Source organism: Penicillium daleae (genome assembly GCF_028827525.1).
Source record: "Penicillium daleae strain IBT 16125 chromosome Unknown utg000002l_segment0_segment0, whole genome shotgun sequence".
Lineage (NCBI taxonomy): Eukaryota > Fungi > Ascomycota > Eurotiomycetes > Eurotiales > Aspergillaceae > Penicillium > Penicillium daleae.
In genome coordinates this window covers 5,332,732-5,352,692 of record NW_026623150.1, presented here as the reverse complement: position 1 = coordinate 5,352,692, position 19,961 = coordinate 5,332,732, and the positions used below count along the sequence as shown (strand labels likewise).

The 19,961-nt window shown below is 49.0% G+C and overlaps 10 protein-coding genes across 10 annotated transcripts; 4 read left to right on the top strand and 6 right to left on the bottom strand.

The window, feature by feature from the left end:
• Positions 1-2: 2 nt before the first annotated feature.
• Positions 3-655, bottom strand: N7458_002814 (uncharacterized protein; the record flags this gene model as incomplete). Its single annotated transcript, XM_056906197.1, has 3 exons — positions 3-115; positions 190-294; positions 370-655. 3 exons carry the CDS (start codon positions 653-655, stop codon positions 3-5), a joined length of 504 nt encoding a protein of 167 aa, XP_056770304.1.
• A 799-nt stretch (positions 656-1,454) lies between these two features.
• On the bottom strand, positions 1,455-3,093 carry N7458_002813 (MFS transporter; the record flags this gene model as incomplete). Its single annotated transcript, XM_056906196.1, has 2 exons — positions 1,455-1,860; positions 1,919-3,093. The coding sequence occupies 2 exons, from the start codon at positions 3,091-3,093 to the stop codon at positions 1,455-1,457; spliced, it is 1,581 nt and encodes a 526-aa protein (XP_056770303.1).
• Positions 3,094-5,134: 2,041 nt separating this feature from the next.
• On the top strand, positions 5,135-6,502 carry N7458_002812 (fatty acid desaturase; the record flags this gene model as incomplete). The annotated part of the gene is made up of 3 exons (XM_056906195.1): positions 5,135-5,222; positions 5,277-6,142; positions 6,194-6,502. 3 exons carry the CDS (start codon positions 5,135-5,137, stop codon positions 6,500-6,502), a joined length of 1,263 nt encoding a protein of 420 aa, XP_056770302.1.
• A 1,461-nt stretch (positions 6,503-7,963) lies between these two features.
• N7458_002811 (uncharacterized protein) lies at positions 7,964-9,358 on the top strand (the record flags this gene model as incomplete). Its single annotated transcript, XM_056906194.1, has 1 exon — positions 7,964-9,358. The coding sequence occupies one exon, from the start codon at positions 7,964-7,966 to the stop codon at positions 9,356-9,358; it is 1,395 nt and encodes a 464-aa protein (XP_056770301.1).
• Positions 9,359-9,532: 174 nt separating this feature from the next.
• Positions 9,533-10,506, bottom strand: N7458_002810 (DUF3632 domain-containing protein; the record flags this gene model as incomplete). Its single annotated transcript, XM_056906193.1, has 3 exons — positions 9,533-9,987; positions 10,046-10,103; positions 10,168-10,506. 3 exons carry the CDS (start codon positions 10,504-10,506, stop codon positions 9,533-9,535), a joined length of 852 nt encoding a protein of 283 aa, XP_056770300.1.
• A 902-nt stretch (positions 10,507-11,408) lies between these two features.
• On the top strand, positions 11,409-12,107 carry N7458_002809 (cysteine hydrolase family protein; the record flags this gene model as incomplete). The annotated part of the gene is made up of 1 exon (XM_056906192.1): positions 11,409-12,107. The coding sequence occupies one exon, from the start codon at positions 11,409-11,411 to the stop codon at positions 12,105-12,107; it is 699 nt and encodes a 232-aa protein (XP_056770299.1).
• A 655-nt stretch (positions 12,108-12,762) lies between these two features.
• On the bottom strand, positions 12,763-14,152 carry N7458_002808 (succinate--CoA ligase (GDP-forming) subunit alpha; the record flags this gene model as incomplete). The annotated part of the gene is made up of 7 exons (XM_056906191.1): positions 12,763-13,263; positions 13,324-13,406; positions 13,463-13,488; positions 13,582-13,644; positions 13,706-13,832; positions 13,888-13,916; positions 13,986-14,152. The coding sequence occupies 7 exons, from the start codon at positions 14,150-14,152 to the stop codon at positions 12,763-12,765; spliced, it is 996 nt and encodes a 331-aa protein (XP_056770298.1).
• A 339-nt stretch (positions 14,153-14,491) lies between these two features.
• On the top strand, positions 14,492-16,274 carry N7458_002807 (Elongator subunit ELP3; the record flags this gene model as incomplete). Its single annotated transcript, XM_056906190.1, has 2 exons — positions 14,492-14,795; positions 14,851-16,274. The coding sequence occupies 2 exons, from the start codon at positions 14,492-14,494 to the stop codon at positions 16,272-16,274; spliced, it is 1,728 nt and encodes a 575-aa protein (XP_056770297.1).
• A 585-nt stretch (positions 16,275-16,859) lies between these two features.
• On the bottom strand, positions 16,860-17,409 carry N7458_002806 (uncharacterized protein; the record flags this gene model as incomplete). The annotated part of the gene is made up of 4 exons (XM_056906189.1): positions 16,860-16,937; positions 17,028-17,120; positions 17,228-17,285; positions 17,372-17,409. 4 exons carry the CDS (start codon positions 17,407-17,409, stop codon positions 16,860-16,862), a joined length of 267 nt encoding a protein of 88 aa, XP_056770296.1.
• Positions 17,410-17,834: 425 nt separating this feature from the next.
• Positions 17,835-19,811, bottom strand: N7458_002805 (glycosyl hydrolase family 43 protein; the record flags this gene model as incomplete). The annotated part of the gene is made up of 9 exons (XM_056906188.1): positions 17,835-17,872; positions 17,949-18,363; positions 18,441-18,531; positions 18,606-18,741; positions 18,806-18,811; positions 18,874-19,018; positions 19,097-19,184; positions 19,250-19,680; positions 19,740-19,811. 9 exons carry the CDS (start codon positions 19,809-19,811, stop codon positions 17,835-17,837), a joined length of 1,422 nt encoding a protein of 473 aa, XP_056770295.1.
• Between the last annotated feature and the right edge of the window lie 150 nt (positions 19,812-19,961).

Here is a 19,961-nt window from a genome sequence, read left to right as displayed (position 1 = left end):
ATCTAGTTGATGTAGATGGCATTGAGCTGTGCCGTGCTGCAGCTGGAAGGAATTGTCGGCTGATAGTAGCGGTTCAAGTAGAACAGCTGAGGTGCGTTGTGGGACCAGTCACACACTGTGTTGAGAGTACTTGTCAGTTTATCGATGCTATTCACAGACATCAAGATGACTGATCCGGTCATTGCTCACCGAGCCAACCACCAAAGCCGTCAGCTTCAGACCACACAAAGTTGCCGTTGTCGATGGAGAATCCACTAGATCCCTCACCAGCGTTGATCTCAATTGGCTCCCACGCTACGAGTATGAACCTCATCATTAGCCAACAAGTTTCACAAACTTGACACGAGACCATCGATCGGATACACTTACAGGCATAATTTGTGTCACCGTTAGCACTCATACCCCAAGGAAATTCAGTCCCCAGAGTAGCCAAGGCTGAGGTGCCATTGAGGTAGAACGGGGCGGCGTTGGTGTCGTCCTTGTCTAGCACAGCATCATTGAGTCCCGCGCCGGTGTGATAAGCGTAGACATAGAGATCGTTGTGAAGTGCGTTTGTAGCGCCAGCGGTCTTCAAGTGGAATTGGTTAGTATCTCTTGTGACAGGGTTGGCCATGACCGCCGTGGTCAGGACTGCGAGACTGGCTAGAAACTTCATGGTTGCAGTTTCGAGTGGTTTGTGGATGACGAAATGTTTGCAGTCGGTCGAGGTTAGGAGATCTGCTTTATATGTTTGCCTAGAGCAATAGTCTTATATAAATCTCACCAGCTCAGCGTAGTATCGTCCCCTTTTCAATCTGGAGTCTTGAGCAGCAGGTGTTGGATCTTGCATGCGACTTTGTTCCCCCACGCAAACCAGGTGTGATGTGGGGAATAGTAACCTGAAAGACCTAATATCAGGACTCGATTGTGAGACATAAGCGACAGGATCGATCCTATTTATGCAGCTAGTAGTGGCAATTTGGAAGGTGCTGATCATGATCACCGTGACTCGCGCCACTCATGTGTGATGTTGACGCAGATCTCCCCCACATTCGGCATGGAAGGAGGCGGACACTCTGCGGTGGACTGAGGGGATGTGAGACATTTTTTCAATATGATTTCTCATACTACATAGTATAAACTTCCATGTCTATATTTCCCATGCCTTTAATATCCCCTATTTGATACCCACCTCCAAGTAATAATCCTTTTGATAGTGCGTGGGCCATGCAGGCGGCCACGAGTACCGCGGGATGATATCAGTTCTGCGAGATTCTTTAGCCAGTAATATATATGTGTATCTTCTCGAAGATTGGATTGCCAAGATGAACGGGGTGGTTGACGGGTTCTAATTTCTAATCTAAAACAGTTCATATGACTCTAGCTTGAAAGGCTCTTTGATTTCATTTGTTATGTTCTTTCTTCAAACATCTGGTAATGTTCACATCCTGCTCTATGACTCGAATACCGCTGTTCTACTGCGTCGCTGAGACACTGCTGACAAGCCCGTTCCCTAGGCCACGCTCTTCGTCCTTGTTTTCTTCCAATGGCTGTTCTTTGTTGCTAGTCGGGGCAAATTTGCTCCGCAATCTGATGTGTTTCCCATACTTATAGAAGAGAAAAGGGATAGCGGCTAATAGGGTAGCAACGCCCGCGATCAAGCTGCCTCCCCCTCCCACGCCTAACGCCGTGAACATCTGAGATGTGAAAAGAGGGGCTGCCGCTCCGCAAGCAGAACGAGCGATTGTATTCGCAGCAATGGCAGATGCAGCATACATCTGATAAACATCCACGAGGTAGTTCAGGAACCCGACGAAGATGAGCAACAGGGCACTCGACAGGAAAACTCCTGCAAGGGTGGGTACAATCCAGTGGACAGAGCTATATTAAGGTCAGCTTGCTGTAGCCATAGTTCGTTCCGGACCTGGGGCCCACTAACTTGAATTCAGCCGACCATGCAAACCAGAACATGGTCACGGCGAAGGCAACACCTCCACCCATCGCCAGCGGTAGGCGGTCTTCCGGTATCGCATCCTCCATTGTCGTTGTGCCGTTGTTGATGCGCTTCTGGCGCATCCGAGTGTCTGCTAAAACAACGGCACCTCCGAATACAGCACCAACAACGGTGCCCAGTAACGGCAGCTCTCCAACACCAGAGTTCCAGCCTCGTTTTTCTTGAAACACAATGGGGTATATGGTGAACAACATGTACAACAGGGTATAGACGAACGCCATGTAAATCGCGCACAGCAATGAGATCGGGTCGAACAGAATGATCCACGGCCGAGTGAGAGCGACCTTATAGATGCCCACAAGCGTCCGGTCACTGTCCTCAACCGGTGCCTTCACATTCTCATACCCGGGCATCTGTGCGTTGCGAATCCGTCGAGCCTTGTCGTACAGAATGATTGGTGCGTAAGTCTCGGGAATTGTCAACATTATGACGGCCGATGCTGCGCCTAGCCAGAGAAGCACATAGAAGCTCCATCGCCAATCCTCTTTCAACTCCAGGAAACCTGCGACCACAGGCCCCAGTGCAGGCCCGATCCAGACCATGGCAGAGAACCCAGCCATAGCGTTGGCACGCTCGAGCGGATTCCATACATCAGCCAGAACACCAGGGCAGTTGCTCAAGGGAGCCGACACAAATGTTCCTGTCAAGAATCTTCCGACCAGCAAGCTTGCAAAATTCGGCGGGAATGCACACAAAAAGTTGAAGGCGAGGTAGAGCAAAAAGGTAATATAGAAGATCCATCGGCGACCGTAAAACTCACTCAGCGGGGCAAAGATCAAGGGCCCAGCACAATACCCTAGCAGGAACAGGGTTATTGTCAGCCCTGCAACTTCAGTGGAGACACCGAAATGCTTTGAGATGGATGGGAAACATCCACTCGGCGAACTTGAAGCGAATGTGGCATTGACAACCAAAAGCACCGCCGCCATTGTCACACCAGCTCGGCGGCGCATCGACCAATTCCGAGGATTCTCGATGTCCCCCGGACCAAAGCAGACATATCCATTTTCGTCAAGAGTAGGTGGTATTTCATCGCTGAGATCTTTCGTTCGATATGGTTTATTGACCGCACGGGACAATATGCGCGAGATGGGTGTCATCGCGAAGAATTGGAAAGAATGAAGAACTTCATGCCCGCAGATTCAGTGAGGGGGAAAACATGGGGCCAAGAATATGGGTGCAATATTCACCGTTTCCTTATGACAGGACAAACGTGCATGGGGAGAATTAATCAGACTACGATGTACCTAAATCGTGGGGGCCCCGCGCTCGGCAAATAATGGATGTCGCTTTAAGACCGGCGTTTATCTCCGCACCCGTGCCGAGTCCCGAAATGAGCTCATCCAAACACGAACTCGAGGTGGCGGTGACTGGTAAACAGGGAAAAGTACCGATAAGTCGATTGATCAGACCGTGGTCCGATGCCTAAGACGCTAAGCGGTTTATGTAGGCGGATACCTGAGGAGATAACGGGTCGTCTGTCTACCTTGATGTCACCCCTAGCAGTGTAATAGCATGCTTGGAATACCAGCGGCTGGTTCTGCTCTTGTCGTAGTCATCATGATCTCAGATTTCAACAGCCAGAGATATTGAATTATCGTGGAGCAATGTATCGACAAGACTTGCAAGGCTGATGGTATTTTTTCTGCGCTTGACTCAGAGTATTACCTAGGGCATCCTGGCTACCATGCATAAGCCTGTGAATTTCAATATACAGATTGAGTAACGGGAGAACTAATTTAGGATCATTCATACTATAACGAGCCTTGTAGCACTAGGTCATTTACCGAACATATATTTCAAATAGAGTAGGTTCTACCAGGACAGAGCCGCTCCGTCTTACTTCCAAACTCGAACTCCCGCCGAAAACTATATCAGAAACAAAGCGAGGCATTCAGGTTGGCATTTGAAAGTTGAGAGAGATTGCCATCAAGTGACTTGCTAATTTTGGCTTCACGTGCGAGTTATTTTATGTAGACACAACTCTCGTCTCTTGTGGTTATAGTTCACATACATGTAGAAGTGTGTGCATTTTTGCACAGCATATAAGCGAACTAGCATATAAGCTTAAAAGCGATTAAATCCATGTTGAAATATTTCCATGCAGCCGTCCTCGTTCCTCGACCAGCTCTCTATGTGACTCAATATAGAGTCTATGCGTTTCAATTTTTGATATGGTATCGAATAAAGATAGATGATCTAAGGCTATCCTCGCCAACATCAGCTTGCGGCCTGTGTATTGATCGTGCACTGATTATTCTATCGGTCAACGTGCAGAACGAGAGCTTTACAGATCAGGCCAATAGAGCAAACCATGTCGATTGGTGAGCTGGTTACTATATTCGGCTTAGTGAGAAGGCCCCTGCTCGTAAAGTACAGTACGTACGTATTGTGAGGTCATGTTTTAAGGCAGGGATGTGCAATCGCAGAAAGCATTACAGTATTTTGCATGAAGAACCTATGATTCGTAGAAAATCAGCGGTGTTTGGGACCTTCCATTGGTGCTTGTATTGTAGAAATTAGAAGATCCCTTTCCAATACTCAAAAAACCGAATAAACGCAAAACAATGCTTGATTAGATGTCTTGTAAACATCTGACTGTGGATTTTGTTTATTGTGGCAGCCTAGGGATGTTCAGGGGGACGACATTTCCGTCGAGCTCCCATTCCGACCGCGGAGTAGCTCCCAAGGAACCCCTTAATGCAGGCGATTTACCGTGTTATAGACAGAGACAAGACCTAGCGACCATATAGCTTTTTAATTTTTGATTATTGTCTCTATGTTAGCGATTTGTATTAAATATGACCTAAATTGAATTGATATACACAGTCAAGCCCCCGCAAGCTCACTCGGATTGTTAAAGTGTTAGCTTATTCGGACCCACACTGAGCACGGGAAAACTCTTCCCACCCCTGGCCACGCGTTGTCCTCGAGGAGAGTACAAGTCGGAAGTTGAATTGCTCAGCCCATTAATTAGTTATCTTTCTTCTCTCCGATCTACATCACTCTGTCAAAAATTCCGAGTGACTTCAATGGAATAGCGCGTTTCCGAAGCTTCCGCTTATCGTCGTGAGTGTGTGCCAACCCTGCAGTTGCGATCCAAATAATAATGCTAAGATCCCATCGTTTCAGTCGCCCAGCATGGATCCCGCTACATACGTGGATCCTGAGCTTACCATCGCAGATCATCTGGTCCTCGACACACTCGTTGATAAACCAGGATCAAATGGTAAGTGCCTCCAAGGTCGCTTACTGATAGGTTACCCCACTGACAACAAACAAGGGGAGACAAAATCGTCATCATCACAACCAAAACCTAGTGATGAAGATGTCATCCAAAAACTTCAGGACATGAATGATGCATCGCATCCTGATTTTGATCCTACTATCTTCCAGTTTTGGGATACCCCTGTGCTTCGGGCTAAGCTGCCTGCGGCTCTTCAGCGCTATGTCTTGCAGCCCTATCAAAAATGGGCCCAGAGAGTCGTACGCGTTCCCACCGATGTTGTCATGTTGACACATCTCTTGCTATATTTCACTACTATTGTTCCCAGTGGCATCTTCTTATATTATCGCTTTTCCTGGGTACATGGCATTCTGCATTGGGTCATGCAATTATGGTACTGTGGAGCATTCACCTTGATGAAACACCAACACATTCATATGAACGGTGTCCTGGCTCCACAATATTGGATTTTTGACACGCTCTTCCCCTACGTGTTAGACCCAATGCTAGGACACACGTGGAATTCTTATTACTACCACCATATCAAGCACCATCATGTTGAGGGCAATGGCGAGGAGGATCTGAGCACAACCATGTTCTACGACCGTGACAGTGGTTTTGACTTTGCTTGTTACGTTGGGCGATTCATCTTCTTCATTTGGATGGAACTTCCTCTCTACTTTTGGAGGAAGGGCCAGGTCAAATATGCTTGCAGGGCTGCATTCTGGGAGCTTGGCAACTACGCAGCCATCTACCTTCTCTACAACTACGTCAATGCTCGCGCGACACTTTTCGTGCTCATTCTACCACTCACAGTCATGAGATGTGGCCTCATGGTAGGAAATTGGGGCCAGCACGCTTTCGTTGACCCCATTGACCCCGACTCGGACTACCGCTCGAGTATTACTCTAATTGATGTTCCGGTAAGCTTTGCCATCGTCTCTTGTTGATTTTTCGTGCTTACATAGATTCAGAGCAACCGATACTCCTTTAACGATGGGTACCACACTTCTCACCACTTGAACCCTCGTCGCCACTGGAGAGATCACCCTGTAGCATTTGTCAAGGGCAAAGACCGCTATGCAGAGGAAAGGGCTTTGATCTTCCGAAACATCGACTACATCTTCATTACTGTGTACCTGTTACGCAAAGACTATAACCACCTGGCGAAGTGCCTTATCCCGATAGGTGACCAGGTTAACATGACTCTGGAGCAACGAGCAGAAATGCTGCGCAGCAGGACTCGACGATTCCCGCATCCCAACGCGAAGAAACATCGCTAGACCCATCGAATAAGGATGTCACCGCCCGAAGGGTCTCAAGAGGGCTATTTTCGATTACCTAGATTTATTGATAGACTGTAATAAATAGATCTTACAACTCATGCAGGAATATTGCTTCAGGGGACAGATCGCCATGCAAACCAACTTTCACACACGAAGCCCTCAACCATAATTCAGACACACCATAGTGATTTTTGCTCATCGATTACCATATATGAGCTTCTCAAGCCATCTGTGTAGACCTCCTTTCTTTTTACTCTGATCGTTTGCATCTATGGCCAAGATTGATAAGCTCCCTTTCTTCGAGTGATACGGGGAGTTGGTTAATGGGCGGCTTCAACTTCTCCGCCAGAGAGTGAAGATCCTTGGTGATTTCCAATAGAGAGGCTCTGTCATCATCTGCATTACTGGGGCCTGGAAACTAGTATAGCTGCAAATTGTTGAAGGACAATCCAGCAGCATAGAATATGCCATTAGATTTGGTGGCTATAGGAAACTCGCAGAAAGCTTAGAGATTAAAGTGCTGAGATGAACCCACTCTGCATTGGAAGGGAGGGCATACTGTAGAAGCTAAACTAGACCATTCTGGGCTGGACTGGCATATGACTAATAATAAGCCCATTTAACTTAGTTAGTTAACTTAGCCCTGCCTACGACACCCAGCCTCCGAAGGTAATTTATTGACTTCCAGGAAAACGGTAACTACCTCGAGGCTGCTTATCTCTGAGCTCGACACCTCAGGCAGCAAAATGTTTAAGATATGCATTCCATCTCCATCTTATTCCCTTTTGCACACTTCTTGCTAGCACATGGCTAGTTACAGGTCCTGAATTAGGTAATGATTTGACACGTCAAAATAATTTGAAACTCATTCTTCCGGTACCTAGTATTATTGTGCATGTGTTGCGTTTCGCTTGCAATATTAGGCACGGAGTCCAAAAGTCCGCTCAGGTGGCACCATCTTGGTATGGCATTTCCAAATGATTTGGAATAGATTGTCCTCCGATGTGATGTCTGGTGATGATCCCAAAACGATTACTGGAAGCTCACGGGATGAGAACGACTACCAGATGATGGCTAAGTCTGCATCCCGGGGGAACATGTACCTCCAGACCCCTCGCAGTTTTATGCGCCCCCTGCCTTGGCGCTAAGACCGCGTGGGCCAAGCCAAGATCTCTCACTCTGAGGAAATATGATGATTGGATGCCTTATCACCTGATTCCGGTCGCGCTGCATGGAATAACAGGATGTGGGGAAAAACGTAACCTTTGTGTCTGTTGATGCAGTTGACAAAGCAATCAAAGGGGTAAATCCGACGTCAAGGCACAGGAGACCTTCGATACATGCTACAGGTATAAAAACGGCACCCCTTAGACCTTGATCCAAGTGTCCCCTGTCTTTAGTGCATTGCAGCCACCGAAAGCTGGACCCTACAGCGAAGGAGCCACTATCCTCTCCGTAATGCGTTTGTGGCTACCATTGACATTGGCCAGTTTGGCAGCAGGCTATGTTGTCAACAAAGACAAGACTTGCACACTATACCCGGAATCACTCAAACACGATGGTCAGCCAGTCGACGATGCGCCTTCAATTCAAAAGGCCTTCGAGCTCTGCGGCACCGATGGCAGGGTCATTTTCGCGGCGAACCATACATTCAATGTCAATTCTGTCATGAACACGACCAACTTGGTGAACTGTGACGTGTCTCTACGGGGCGAGCTCCGCTTCTCGACAGACATTCCATATTGGCTTTCCCACTCCTACTCTGTGGTCTTCCAAAATCAATCTACCGCGTGGCTGTTCGGTGGTACGAATGTCACTTTTCGAGGCGAAGAGGGTGGCTGGTATAACGGCCAGGGTCAAGCCTGGTACACGCAAAACCGTAATCAAAGCAACCAACCCGGTCGACCGATTAGTATCACATTCTACAATTCGACAAACCTGCTGGTGGATGGATTGACCATTATTCAACCCCAATTCTGGGCAACGTTCGTCTGGCAAAGCAAGAATGTCTCTATTACGAACTTTTTCGTCAATGCCACCAGCGACGATGAGTGGGGTACCGTGAACACCGACGGGTACGACTCTTGGAATAGCGACATGTTACTTGTTGAGAATGCCGTTGTCACAAATACCGATGATTGCATTGCTGTGAAGGGAAACACCACAAATCTTGTTGTCAGAAATGTTACCTGTCACTGGGGCTTTGGCATGGCAATCGGGTCTGTTGGACAATATCCCACAATGCCTGACTATGTGGAGAATATCACATTCGAAGATGTGAAATGCTACAATTGCATGGAAGCAGCGTTTATCAAAACATGGCAGGGAGTTCCCGAAGATAACAGCTCGAATGGCGATGGAGGTGGAGGTGGCAGTGGGCTTATCAAGAATGTGGTGTTCCGCAACTTCGAACTGACGAATGTCGCCTTGCCTATTCAGATATCTCAGTGTATCTACACAGAGAATGGGCAGAACTGCAACACGTCGAAGATGGCAATCGAGGATATCACATGGTCCAACATCAAAGGCACCTCGCGGTATAACATCGCTGCCTCGCTCTACTGTTCAGACGTGCACCCTTGCCCAGGTATCAAGTTTGAAGATATCGAGATTCAATCGGTTAACCATACTTTGGGGTTGCCCATGTCTGACACGACATTGCAAGATGAGGTGTACCAGTGTACAAATTTGGTTGACAGTTCGGGCGTACCGTGCAATCGTGCTGCGCCTAGCAATTATGGACAGGTCGTGACTTCGAACGTGAAAGATGATGGGAGTAGCGTAGGATATTTGGGAGATCCGATAGTGGCAGCTAATAAGGAGGAGCAGGAGAAACTTGCGTATCAACACTGATGCTGGCACAACAAATCCCTAAATTCCAGTATTACTGGAGCTATCTTGCAATACCAACCCAAATGCACGTGCATCTTTCTTCTATCTGGAACTAAGTGTGTATGAGCAACAAGAATAACAACATCCAACGCCTGGCACGCCTGCTCAAAGATCAGGAATCCCTATAGTCCTCGTCTAAAACATCATATGCTTTTCAAATAAATCCATCATCGCCATGGCTCTAGCAGATACCCCCTTGCACTCATCAGTAACCTCACAGTCCTGGCAGACCTCCCCGAACCGCCGCTTCCAAAACTGCCACCTTTCAAGAGACAGACCAGTAGCGCCACGGTAGAGAGCACCAGCATCCCAAGCCCCCCGATCCGGCCAAGTCTCATATGTGACATCATAGAGAGCTGGCTCTAGTATGAGATTAAATATACTCTGTCCATTCCATAGAATCCACTGCGATGCTCCCAGAACCCAAGAGCTGCGCACTTCCTTCGCTTCATGGCTTCTGTCGTCTTCAAAGGCGGCACGCATAGCCCACAGAGCATATGTAGGATCAGTCGGAAAGATGCGATGTTCATATAAGTGAGCCAGGAATGAATTGTAGTTGACGTATCTTTCGGGGTTTTCGCTGTCAGGACCTGATACCTTTGGTCAGCGTTGTTGAAGCAAGTCTTGAATCGGAGTTTAGTGAATTACCCGCGCAGAAGTCTTCCATTGAATGTTTGAGCAGATTGAAACGCCACACTCTACCATTCTGAAAAATTCGAGTCTTGTCAGCGGTGTTCAAAGGTGGGCTCAAAAACTTCTTAACTTCTTACCTCTTGGGTCAGGAATGTGAAGTGACTCGAAAGACCGAGGGCCTCGAGCAATTGGGCCAATCGTGAATGTGTGGAAGTCTTATATGAAGCCATCTCAGCAAGCTCAAAGCAGTCTTCTCCAAATCTGCAAATCTCCTCGGAATCAGGGGCATCTATAGGCAAGAGCTTCAATAGATACTCTACAGCCAGATCGAGTGGCAATGGGCTTTCGGGCCCCAGGTAATCGTTCAGCACAGCGAACACTTTCTCTTGCGTAAAATCCGGATTTGAAGCCGCTTTCTTCACTTCTCGGCCCCTTTCAGCAGGCTTTCGGCATAGTTGAGACAGATGGAGGCCCATGTTGTGTACCTCGGTAGGGTTTGGTTTGTGGTACTTTGATCAGTGCTTGGGGATATTGAAAATTTGACCGTTGAGATGGTGAAAAAGAATAAGAATCCATCACACAAAGCTGCTTTTTAAGTACCTGTCTTCTTCGTATCTAGGAAAAGTTGTGCCTGGAAATAGAATTGAAGCCTGCCGTCAAGCGCTGGTCAAGCGCTGGTCAAGCGCTGTTCAAGCGCTTTTTTAAGAAAATCATCACGGGCGCTATGGATTTGCATTGGCTGAACCATTAAATTGTTAGCGCCGGTTTCAGGATTTTTTTATGCGACATAACTAGGGACTTTGGAGCTCTTCATTCAAGTAGTCTCTATTCTATCATCTCAGACCATGAGATTTGAAGATGTCCGAGGGGTGAACCTAACAGAAGTGAAGTAGCTCCCAGGTCTGATCAATTGGTGTAGGAACAACACGCAATTTGTGAATATTTTCCCCTCCCACAAGTGATCCAACCTTAATGATCGACATTATTCCCATCTTGAAACACTAGTTCCGGCATAACAGTTCCGAGTCTCGACATTTAAGCGCTCAGCTGAAGGCGAGCTAAGAAGGGTAAATAATTGTGTCTTGGCAGGGGAGAAACCAACTTGTCGTATACTAGAAGCACAGGGTCATCAAACTCGCATCGCCTGAACTTGCGTTATTGATCTCTTGATCATTGGACTCCCAGTATTCTGTCATATAAAGATGGGTTGTAAATGGTATACGAGAAGCTTGAAGCTTCTATTGGCTTGAGGAGTCCGACAATTAGTGAGCAAGGTGACTCACGGATCGAATCAAGCGCCATAAAAATGGAGAACCCGTTCTAATTCACACCTCCTCAATCAATCAGGAAAATCGTCCTCAAATAACCCTCTCGAAAAATGGCACCACAAATCGACCTGAATCTGCCCACAGCTCTAATTCTCATCGACAACCAATCGGCCTTTACCCACCCACAGACCGTTTCCCACTGGGGCGCCTCACGCTCCAATCCTCACTATGAAGCCAATCTCCAATCGCTTCTCTCCACTTTTCGAGATGCACAAGCTTCGTCGTCGACGCCTCTTGAGGTGATTCACGTTTTTCACTCGTCTGACTCGTCTTCGTCCCCTCTTCACGCTTCACATCCAGCGGGTGGGATACGACCGCTGGAGTTTGCGGTCCCAGTAGCGGATGGGTCGGAGCCTGTCTTTTGGAAGAACGTCAACTCTTCATTCATTGGTACCAATCTGGAGTCATATTTGCGAGAAAGGGCCATCAGGCAGATCATTTGTGCTGGTCTGACTACGGATCACTGTGTCTCAACGACAGTTCGCATGGCCGCGAACTTGGGCGTTGTTGATCGCTTGTTGGACGATGGACCTGTCCGATTTAGGCCCGATGGTTCTCGTGAGAATGAAGTGCGTGTTGAAAAGGGGCGCATTTTTCTCGTTTCTGATGCAACAGCAACATTTAGTAAGGGTGATTTTGACGCAGAGACAGTTCATCAAGTCTCTGTTGCCAGTCTTGATGGCGAGTTTGCCGATGTAATTGGGACGGAAGAGGTGGTGAGGGCTCTGAAGGATATCAAGAAGACTTGAACTGCTCTAAATCATGATTATCAATCTGGACATAAAATCGGAAAGGGGTTTCTCCGTGCTAGTGGCACTGAGCAACATGCCGATTCAAGAACAGCCAGATGTTATATCTATACTTCATCTCATACTTCACAATCATTTCAACTTCCTCGGCCCGTTTCAAACTCACTGTAGAGTCAAGATCCATGACAAGGGATAGTGTTTTTCCCTTATATCCGTAGGTAAACTGCAGACAAGAAGAAACTAAGTTTTAGTCACTGCTAACCTCAGGTCAAATGGGATGATGGAATGAGGAACTCATTATGCGTTTTCCGTTCAGGCAATTGAAGTTTTTACAGCGACCATGGGTACGAGGACTTGCTTGTCGCCATTCAAGCATGGCAAGTCCGCAAGTCGTCGCAGTAAAATGGGCCAAACCACCTATAGAGGCACATCTACCATATGCACAATCAATAAAGTAAAAGTTACACGAAACTAATTACTTAAGGGTCTCTAACACAAAGGAGAAAAAAAGAATACAGACGCGGCTTAATAATATGAACCGCAGATGACCATTTGGACAGATGGTGAATATACCTCCGAACCCCCAGTCTTGCAACAAAGAACCAGGACACCAAGAGAGCACAAAACGTCAAAAGCAGAGCTTCAGACAGGGAATTTAGACGAGATCACGCTTGACGAACTCGGCAAGCAGGGCCTTGCCCAGAGAGGCAGGGCTGCGCTCGACGATGACACCAGCATCCTGGAGAGCAGCAATCTTGGAGTCGGCACCACCCTTACCACCGCTGACGATGGCACCGGCGTGACCCATGCGGCGGCCGGGGGGAGCGCTGATACCAGCAATGAAGGAAACGGCGGGCTTGTTGTGGATGTTGTTGGCCTTGAAGAACTCGGCGGCGTCCTCCTCAGCAGAACCACCGATCTCACCGATCATGATGATACCGTCGGTCTCGGGGTCCTCGAGGAAGATCTTCAGGCAGTCGATGAAGTTGGTGCCGGAGAAGGGGTCACCGCCGATACCGACGACGAGAGACTGACCAAGACCGGCCTGGGTGGTCTGGTTGACTGCCTCGTAGGTCAGGGTACCGGAACGAGAGACGATACCGACACGGCCGCGCTTGTGGATGAAACCGGGCATGATACCGATCTTGCATTGTCCCTAAAGAAGCGAAATTTATGAGAATGTGACGTGAAGCTGTCGGCGAGGATCGACACTTACGGGAGCGATGATGCCGGGGCAGTTCGGGCCGACCAGGCGGGTCTTGTTCTGGGTCTTGAGCATGTCGGTGATGCGGACCATGTCTATGGAGTATATATTAGATCGGGTTCCACTCGGAGGCAATGGACTCGTTTCGTACCGTGCTGGGGGATACCCTCAGTAATGCTGTGGTGCAAACAGGCCGGTTAGCTCGGGCTCAAAAAAAGTGTACTTTCAAAGGGGAGCTTCCTAGGAGCTCGGGGGCCCAGAAACACTCACCAAACGACAAGGGGCATCTCAGCAGCGATGGCCTCCTCAATACCGGCAGCAGCAAGAGGAGGGCTGATTGTGATCAGTTAGTTGCGTTCTGTGACCGTCCGGGGTAAAACAGCGGGTATCATACGGGACGAAGATAGCGGAAGCAGTAGCACCGGTCTCCTTCCTGGCCTCCGCAACGCCAGCGAAGACGGGGCGGTCGAGGTGAGTGGTGCCGGCCTTCTTGGGGTTGGTACCACCGACGACATTGGTGCCTGTTATGTATGAGTTCGAAAGGTCTTTTTGCGATCGCGACGAGGGGAGAAATACCGTAGGCGATGGCCTGCTCGGCGTGGAAACTGTTCAAGAACTCGCCCGTCAGCGCCCGGCGCATGGAATCAGGTATGACACGGATCATTGATACTCACGTTCCCTGCTTGCCAGTGAAGCCCTGGAAGAGCACCTTGGTATCCTTGTTGATCCGCAGGTTGTTCACAGTGTCGGCATAGGCAGAGGTGGCCTTAAGGTAGCTCCGGCGCTGCTGACCAGCGACATTGCGAACGGCCGAAAAGGTGTTACGGCGGAAGGCCTGCATGACTGGCAAGAAGGCAATTGAAAAGGGGGTGGAGGGGAGAGGGGAGAGGAGAAGATTGGAGAGGAAAGAGGTTGACTCGGGGAAGAGATGGGAGCAAAGGATTCGGGATGCGCGCCCGGGAGTTTTCGTTCGGGACAAATCTTTACTTAAGCGGACCCGAGTTGAGTTCGGATCGCTGCCTCGGCCACTAACTTTTTTTCGATCTAATCGCTTCAACAACCCCACCACCACTGCTTCGCCGGCTTCTAGCTCGATCGCTTCTACAGTCGCGTATATTCTCCTGTCTTCTGCCTCGAGGCAACCCAGTCGCCGCTGCGCGGTGACAGACACTCCTGCACCATGGCCACCATGACCATGACCACGCCGGTCAACAAGAAGACGGCCAAGAAGAACAACAAGCTGATTCCAGAGAACGAGCGATACATGCGAGCATGCTCCGATATTGCGAATGCGCTCATCCAAGAGTATGAGTCGCAGAAAGACATCTCAGCGCCGCGGAAAGACATCAACCTCAACAAGCTGCGGGGCATGATTGCGAAGAAGCACTCGCTCGCAACTCAACCGCCACTGACGGCTATCATTGCTGCTGTGCCGGAACATTATAAGAAATATATCCTCCCGAAGTTGATCGCGAAGCCCATCCGTAAGTCGATTCTCCTCGAACCTGGCTAGGCCTCGAAACTAATCCCGCCACATAGGAACTTCCTCTGGTATCGCAGTTGTCGCTGTGATGTGCAAGCCTCACCGATGCCCTCATATCGCGTACACCGGCAACATTTGCGTTTACTGCCCCGGTGGTCCCGATTCCGATTTCGAGTACTCTACACAATCCTATACCGGATACGAGCCGACGTCGATGCGTGCGATCCGCGCTCGGTACGATCCGTTCGAGCAGGCCAGAGGACGAGTGGATCAGATCAAGTCTCTGGGCCACAGTGTGGACAAAGTGGAATACATTATCATGGGTGGAACATTCATGTCATTGCCGGAGGATTATCGCGACACCTTCATCTCTCAACTTCACAATGCTCTTAGCGGATACCAAACGGACAACGTGGACGAGGCCGTGCTGGCTGGTGAAATGAGTAATACCAAATGTGTCGGTATCACGATCGAGACCCGTCCAGATTACTGTCTGGACACTCATTTGAGCAGCATGCTTCGCTACGGTTGCACCCGACTGGAGATCGGTGTGCAGAGTCTGTACGAGGATGTTGCGCGGGACACGAATCGTGGCCACACCGTTGCAGCGGTTGCTGAGACCTTCAAGCTCGCCAAGGAGGCCGGTTTCAAGGTTGTCAGCCACATGATGCCCGATCTGCCCAACGTTGGCATGGAGCGCGACCTGTTCCAGTTCCAGGAATATTTCGAGAACCCTGACTTCCGCACAGACGGCCTCAAGATCTACCCTACTCTCGTCATCCGTGGAACCGGTCTCTACGAGCTGTGGCGGACTGGTCGGTACAAGAACTACACTCCTAATGCCTTGATTGATCTCGTTGCTCGTATCCTGGCGTTGGTCCCCCCATGGACTCGAATCTACCGTGTTCAGCGTGATATCCCCATGCCCCTGGTCACTTCCGGTGTCGAAAACGGCAACCTGCGCGAGTTGGCTCTAGCTCGAATGAAGGACTTTGGAACGACATGCCGTGACGTTCGGACACGAGAGGTCGGCATCAACGAGGTCAAGAACAAGATCCGCCCATCGCAGGTGGAGCTCATTCGTCGCGACTACACTGCCAACGGCGGCTGGGAGACCTTCTTGGCCTATGAAGATCCCAAGCAAGACATTCTCATCGGCCTGCTTCGTCTGCGCAAGTGCAGCGACACTCACACCTTCCGCCCCGAGTTTACCGGTCAGCAGACTAGTATCGTTCGCGAGCTGCACGTCTATGGTTCTGCCGTGCCGCTTCACGGGCGCGATGCTCGCAAGTTCCAACACCGTGGCTTCGGAACATTGCTCATGGAAGAGGCTGAGCGCATCGCCCGTGAGGAGCACGGCAGCACCAAGATTAGTGTCATTTCAGGTGTCGGAGTGCGTAGCTATTACGCTCGCTTGGGATACACCCTGGATGGCCCTTACATGTCAAAGATGTTGGACCCGTACGAGGATGAAGAATAGACCAAGGTGTTCTGTTCTAGGGTAGAAGGTTATATCGGTCGATTTTGCATATACCAGGCGTTAGGGGAGCACGCTCCAAAAGTGGTTTCCTGTGACATAATGATGAACAATGATGAAATGTCTATACTTGATTGCGACACATAGCAAAAGTATTCCTGCTAAAATCAAAAGATAAGATCTGGTAAAGATAACAATTCCGAGCCGCTATGTACATATCGCGCAGAAACGGCTGTCCGCAAGTGCATACTCCACCAACGAGAAGACCGGGAGACCTGCCCAGCAAATGTCTTCCCTAAGAAGAGAGCAAACCGCAGCCTTATCCTCGCATACCGACGGACTCCGATGGCCACACGAGCGGAGGACAGCGAGTAATCAAAAGCGCCTGGATGATTGGAAACCGCTGATCCGTTTCAAATCCTTCCCCGCCCTCTCGGACCCTGGTCACCCATGATTCCCTAAAGACAGACCGAAAGCTAACCCCCCAATGGATGAAAATGATAAAAAGACCGATCCGACACCGAGAGATAAGATGTGTTATTGTAAGAGTTGTAGTTGTAGTGATTGGGTTTCGTTTGAGCTCTGGTTTTAACGAAGTGATATAGCACCGCCTCGGTTGTCTCGCATGTGGAGGTAAGCTTGGAAGCCACAGAAAACGAAGAATCCCTATTGACGGTAAAGAAGAAGATTAGCAATAGTTCTCCTCGGCGGTATTATCTTGAACTCAGGGCAGTGTTCGGATGCCAGATGACGTACCGCATAGACAATCACAGCCGCATAGATGGAGGCAGCAACTGCAGGGCCATCTTCGGGATCTCCTTCCGAGCCGGTAAAAGAGTGGTTATTGCTCTGGAGAGGAAGCAGAGGTGTCAGCATTTCATTGTAGGGAAACCGAGTAGTAGTCGATGGCTAGGCGCAAGACGGGGCCAGGCTGAACGGGGGGCTAGTGAACGTACGCCGTATAACGAGCCGAGGACGGACAGAATGACGATTGCGAAGATGGAAATAACGACACTATCGTTTAGAAAGGTTGTTAGAAGCTGTGAATATCCAAGGACAAAGTCCCTCTTCTGGAATGGGAGGAGGGGGGGGAGCATTACCAAGACCATGCGTTCAACGCCGACACAACGGGCTTCATTTTGGCGTCGGCAGGGGGGGGGGAGGGTATGCGATCTGATAGGTTTTTGGATAGTGCTGGGGATAATAAAGTGCTTCAGCACGATTGAGAGGTCTTGAGTCGCAAGAAAAGGCCGAGGGAGAGCAGAGCTGATGACGGGGGAGCAAGTGATCGAAGATACGGAGGTTGGCGGGCGGAGCTCGTCGTGGCCCTAAGCCGTTTTCGGAACAGGCACCACGAGGCATTTGGGCCGGCCGCTTTGAATCATTTTACACTTACGATAGAATAGAGTGTATATATAGCATGGAACCCTTTCTGTCAATGTGTGGATGCATAAAATATACCCAAGTAGTATCCATATGCACTCTCATCATTCCCATGCCCACGATAGATGGTAGACGGTGAACACCGCGCAGGGAAACCACAACTACGTCTCCATTGCCCAACTAGAGCTCTGGAACCAACAAGCGATCGACATCCGGACCTGGAAGAAACAATTCAATTAGCTCTCCAATTCGACTCATACTATCTTACTACCAAAAGTGTTTAACATCACTTACCCCATCCCCCCTCATACCCGCTGATAGTAATAACATTCGCAGCCCCCGCGTTCAGCTCAACATTCAGTGTAGACGAGAATGGTGTAATCCCATTTGTCGAAGGAATGAAAGACAGAATCTGCGAGTTCCCATTCACCGTCACGGTAGCGTATCGCTGGGTTGAATCCCCATTCTCGTATCTCACCTGGACGGTGGTCTTGGTGGTAGCATTGCTAGTGATACCATTGAACTGGAGGGCGCCATCGCTGGAACCTCCGATGTATCCTACGGACTTGCTACCTGAACAGCCACTGCAAGAGAGAGTAACGGCGCCGTTGGATAAGGTGTTAGAGGAGGATTCGGCTTCGGGGGCGGTTTGTGTCGGCGAGGTTGTCCAGGCCTCCTGCTGGGAGATGACCCAACTATCTTCATTTGTCTATAAGTGTTGAGACAGTTAACAGGGATTCTTTGAGCTCAGCTGATATGAAGAGAAGAGAGAGAGAGGAGACGTACAAGGTTGGCGCTCGTCCCGGACAGGGTCAATGGAAGCCATATGTAAGTTGATGCCATGAGGTTGCTGGAGAGCCATCGGTCGCCCATGTACCTGATGAGGTCAGTCAAGAAATCAAACAAGAAACGAACCAGTTCTCATAGATTTTTCTCTGTCGTAGGACATACATCACATTTGGTCCTACTCCCAAGATGAATGCAGTCTGGGAATTGTAGGTGTTCGTGCCTGTGGGAGCAAAATTTGCCCAAGAACTCCAAGGGCCACTCAGACTTGTGGCAGCGCTGTACTTGTTGTCATTTGTAGCTGCAAGAATTTTTTAGTCCCATACAGAATCCAGAATGGCTCATCTGCAAATAGACAAACATACCCCATCCTATAACGGAGTCATGGTCAGCTCAGCTGGGGGTTAAGATGGTGGAAGTATCAAGCACTGACCTGTTAACTGAGACCCAAACATGAAATACACGCCATCTTGCTTGTAAATAGCTGGAGCTTCAATATGCTCACTCCACAGGTAAGTATTGGAAGTAACGTTAGTGTAGTCATCAGTCAACCGGTCAATTCTCAGACCGTTCGGGCGCTGGTAAGAGCTGTTAGAACTGTACAATTGCTCTACGGCAAATCATGGAAGACACTGAGGACTAATCAATATACTCACATCCTCTGATAAAAGATATGCCGACCCATCATCATCTTTGAAAAGACCCATATCGCGTGACTGGAAGCCCAAGGGCTGAAATGAACCTCTAGAGGCAACCAAGTCAGCTCGAGATTTGTTGCTGGGCAACGGATAACTTTTTGCTGGTCTTACAAATAGTTATACTTGCCACAAACACTGGAACCTGTTGCAACGCCAGTCTTTGCTTCCCCGTAACTGCTGTTGTCAATGTGCATCCACATCACATACGTGGATGTGGCCTCGTTGTAAATGACCTTGGGACGCTCGACGATTCGATTCGGGCCAAGGTCTCCACTGCTCTCAAGGGAGAGCAGCTCTCCGACAAAAGTCCATTCTACCAAGTTGGTGCTGGAATAACAATTGACGGATTGGAAGGAACTTCCGTTCAACTTGTTCTCGCCAATCCAGTAGTAGACGGAATCAATTTCGATTATGCCTAGAGGAAGAGATGTGAGCTCGAAGATACAGCTGACACAACGGATACTTTGGTCCATATCCATACCTCCGCCATGAGCCTGGACGTGTTGGTTTGTACCAGATGCTGTCCACGACCCGCCAGGGACCTGACCATATTAGCAAATTTTGTTCGGCTATCATATTCACTAATCAAGAATTGGCACACAATTTGCAAGGAAGCAAGGCTTCTCTGTGCCAAAGCTAAGCCAGCAACGACCAAAGTTTTCTTTAGAAGCATATTTGAAACGGTAGATTTTCACTTAATAAGAGAATAGGACATTCGCGAAAAACCAAACCTCCAAAAAATCAGGGAGGGAGAAAATTAAATACCTCTAAAACTTCCCATCGAACAATACGATTATCATCATACACGATGGTCGTCTTCCCC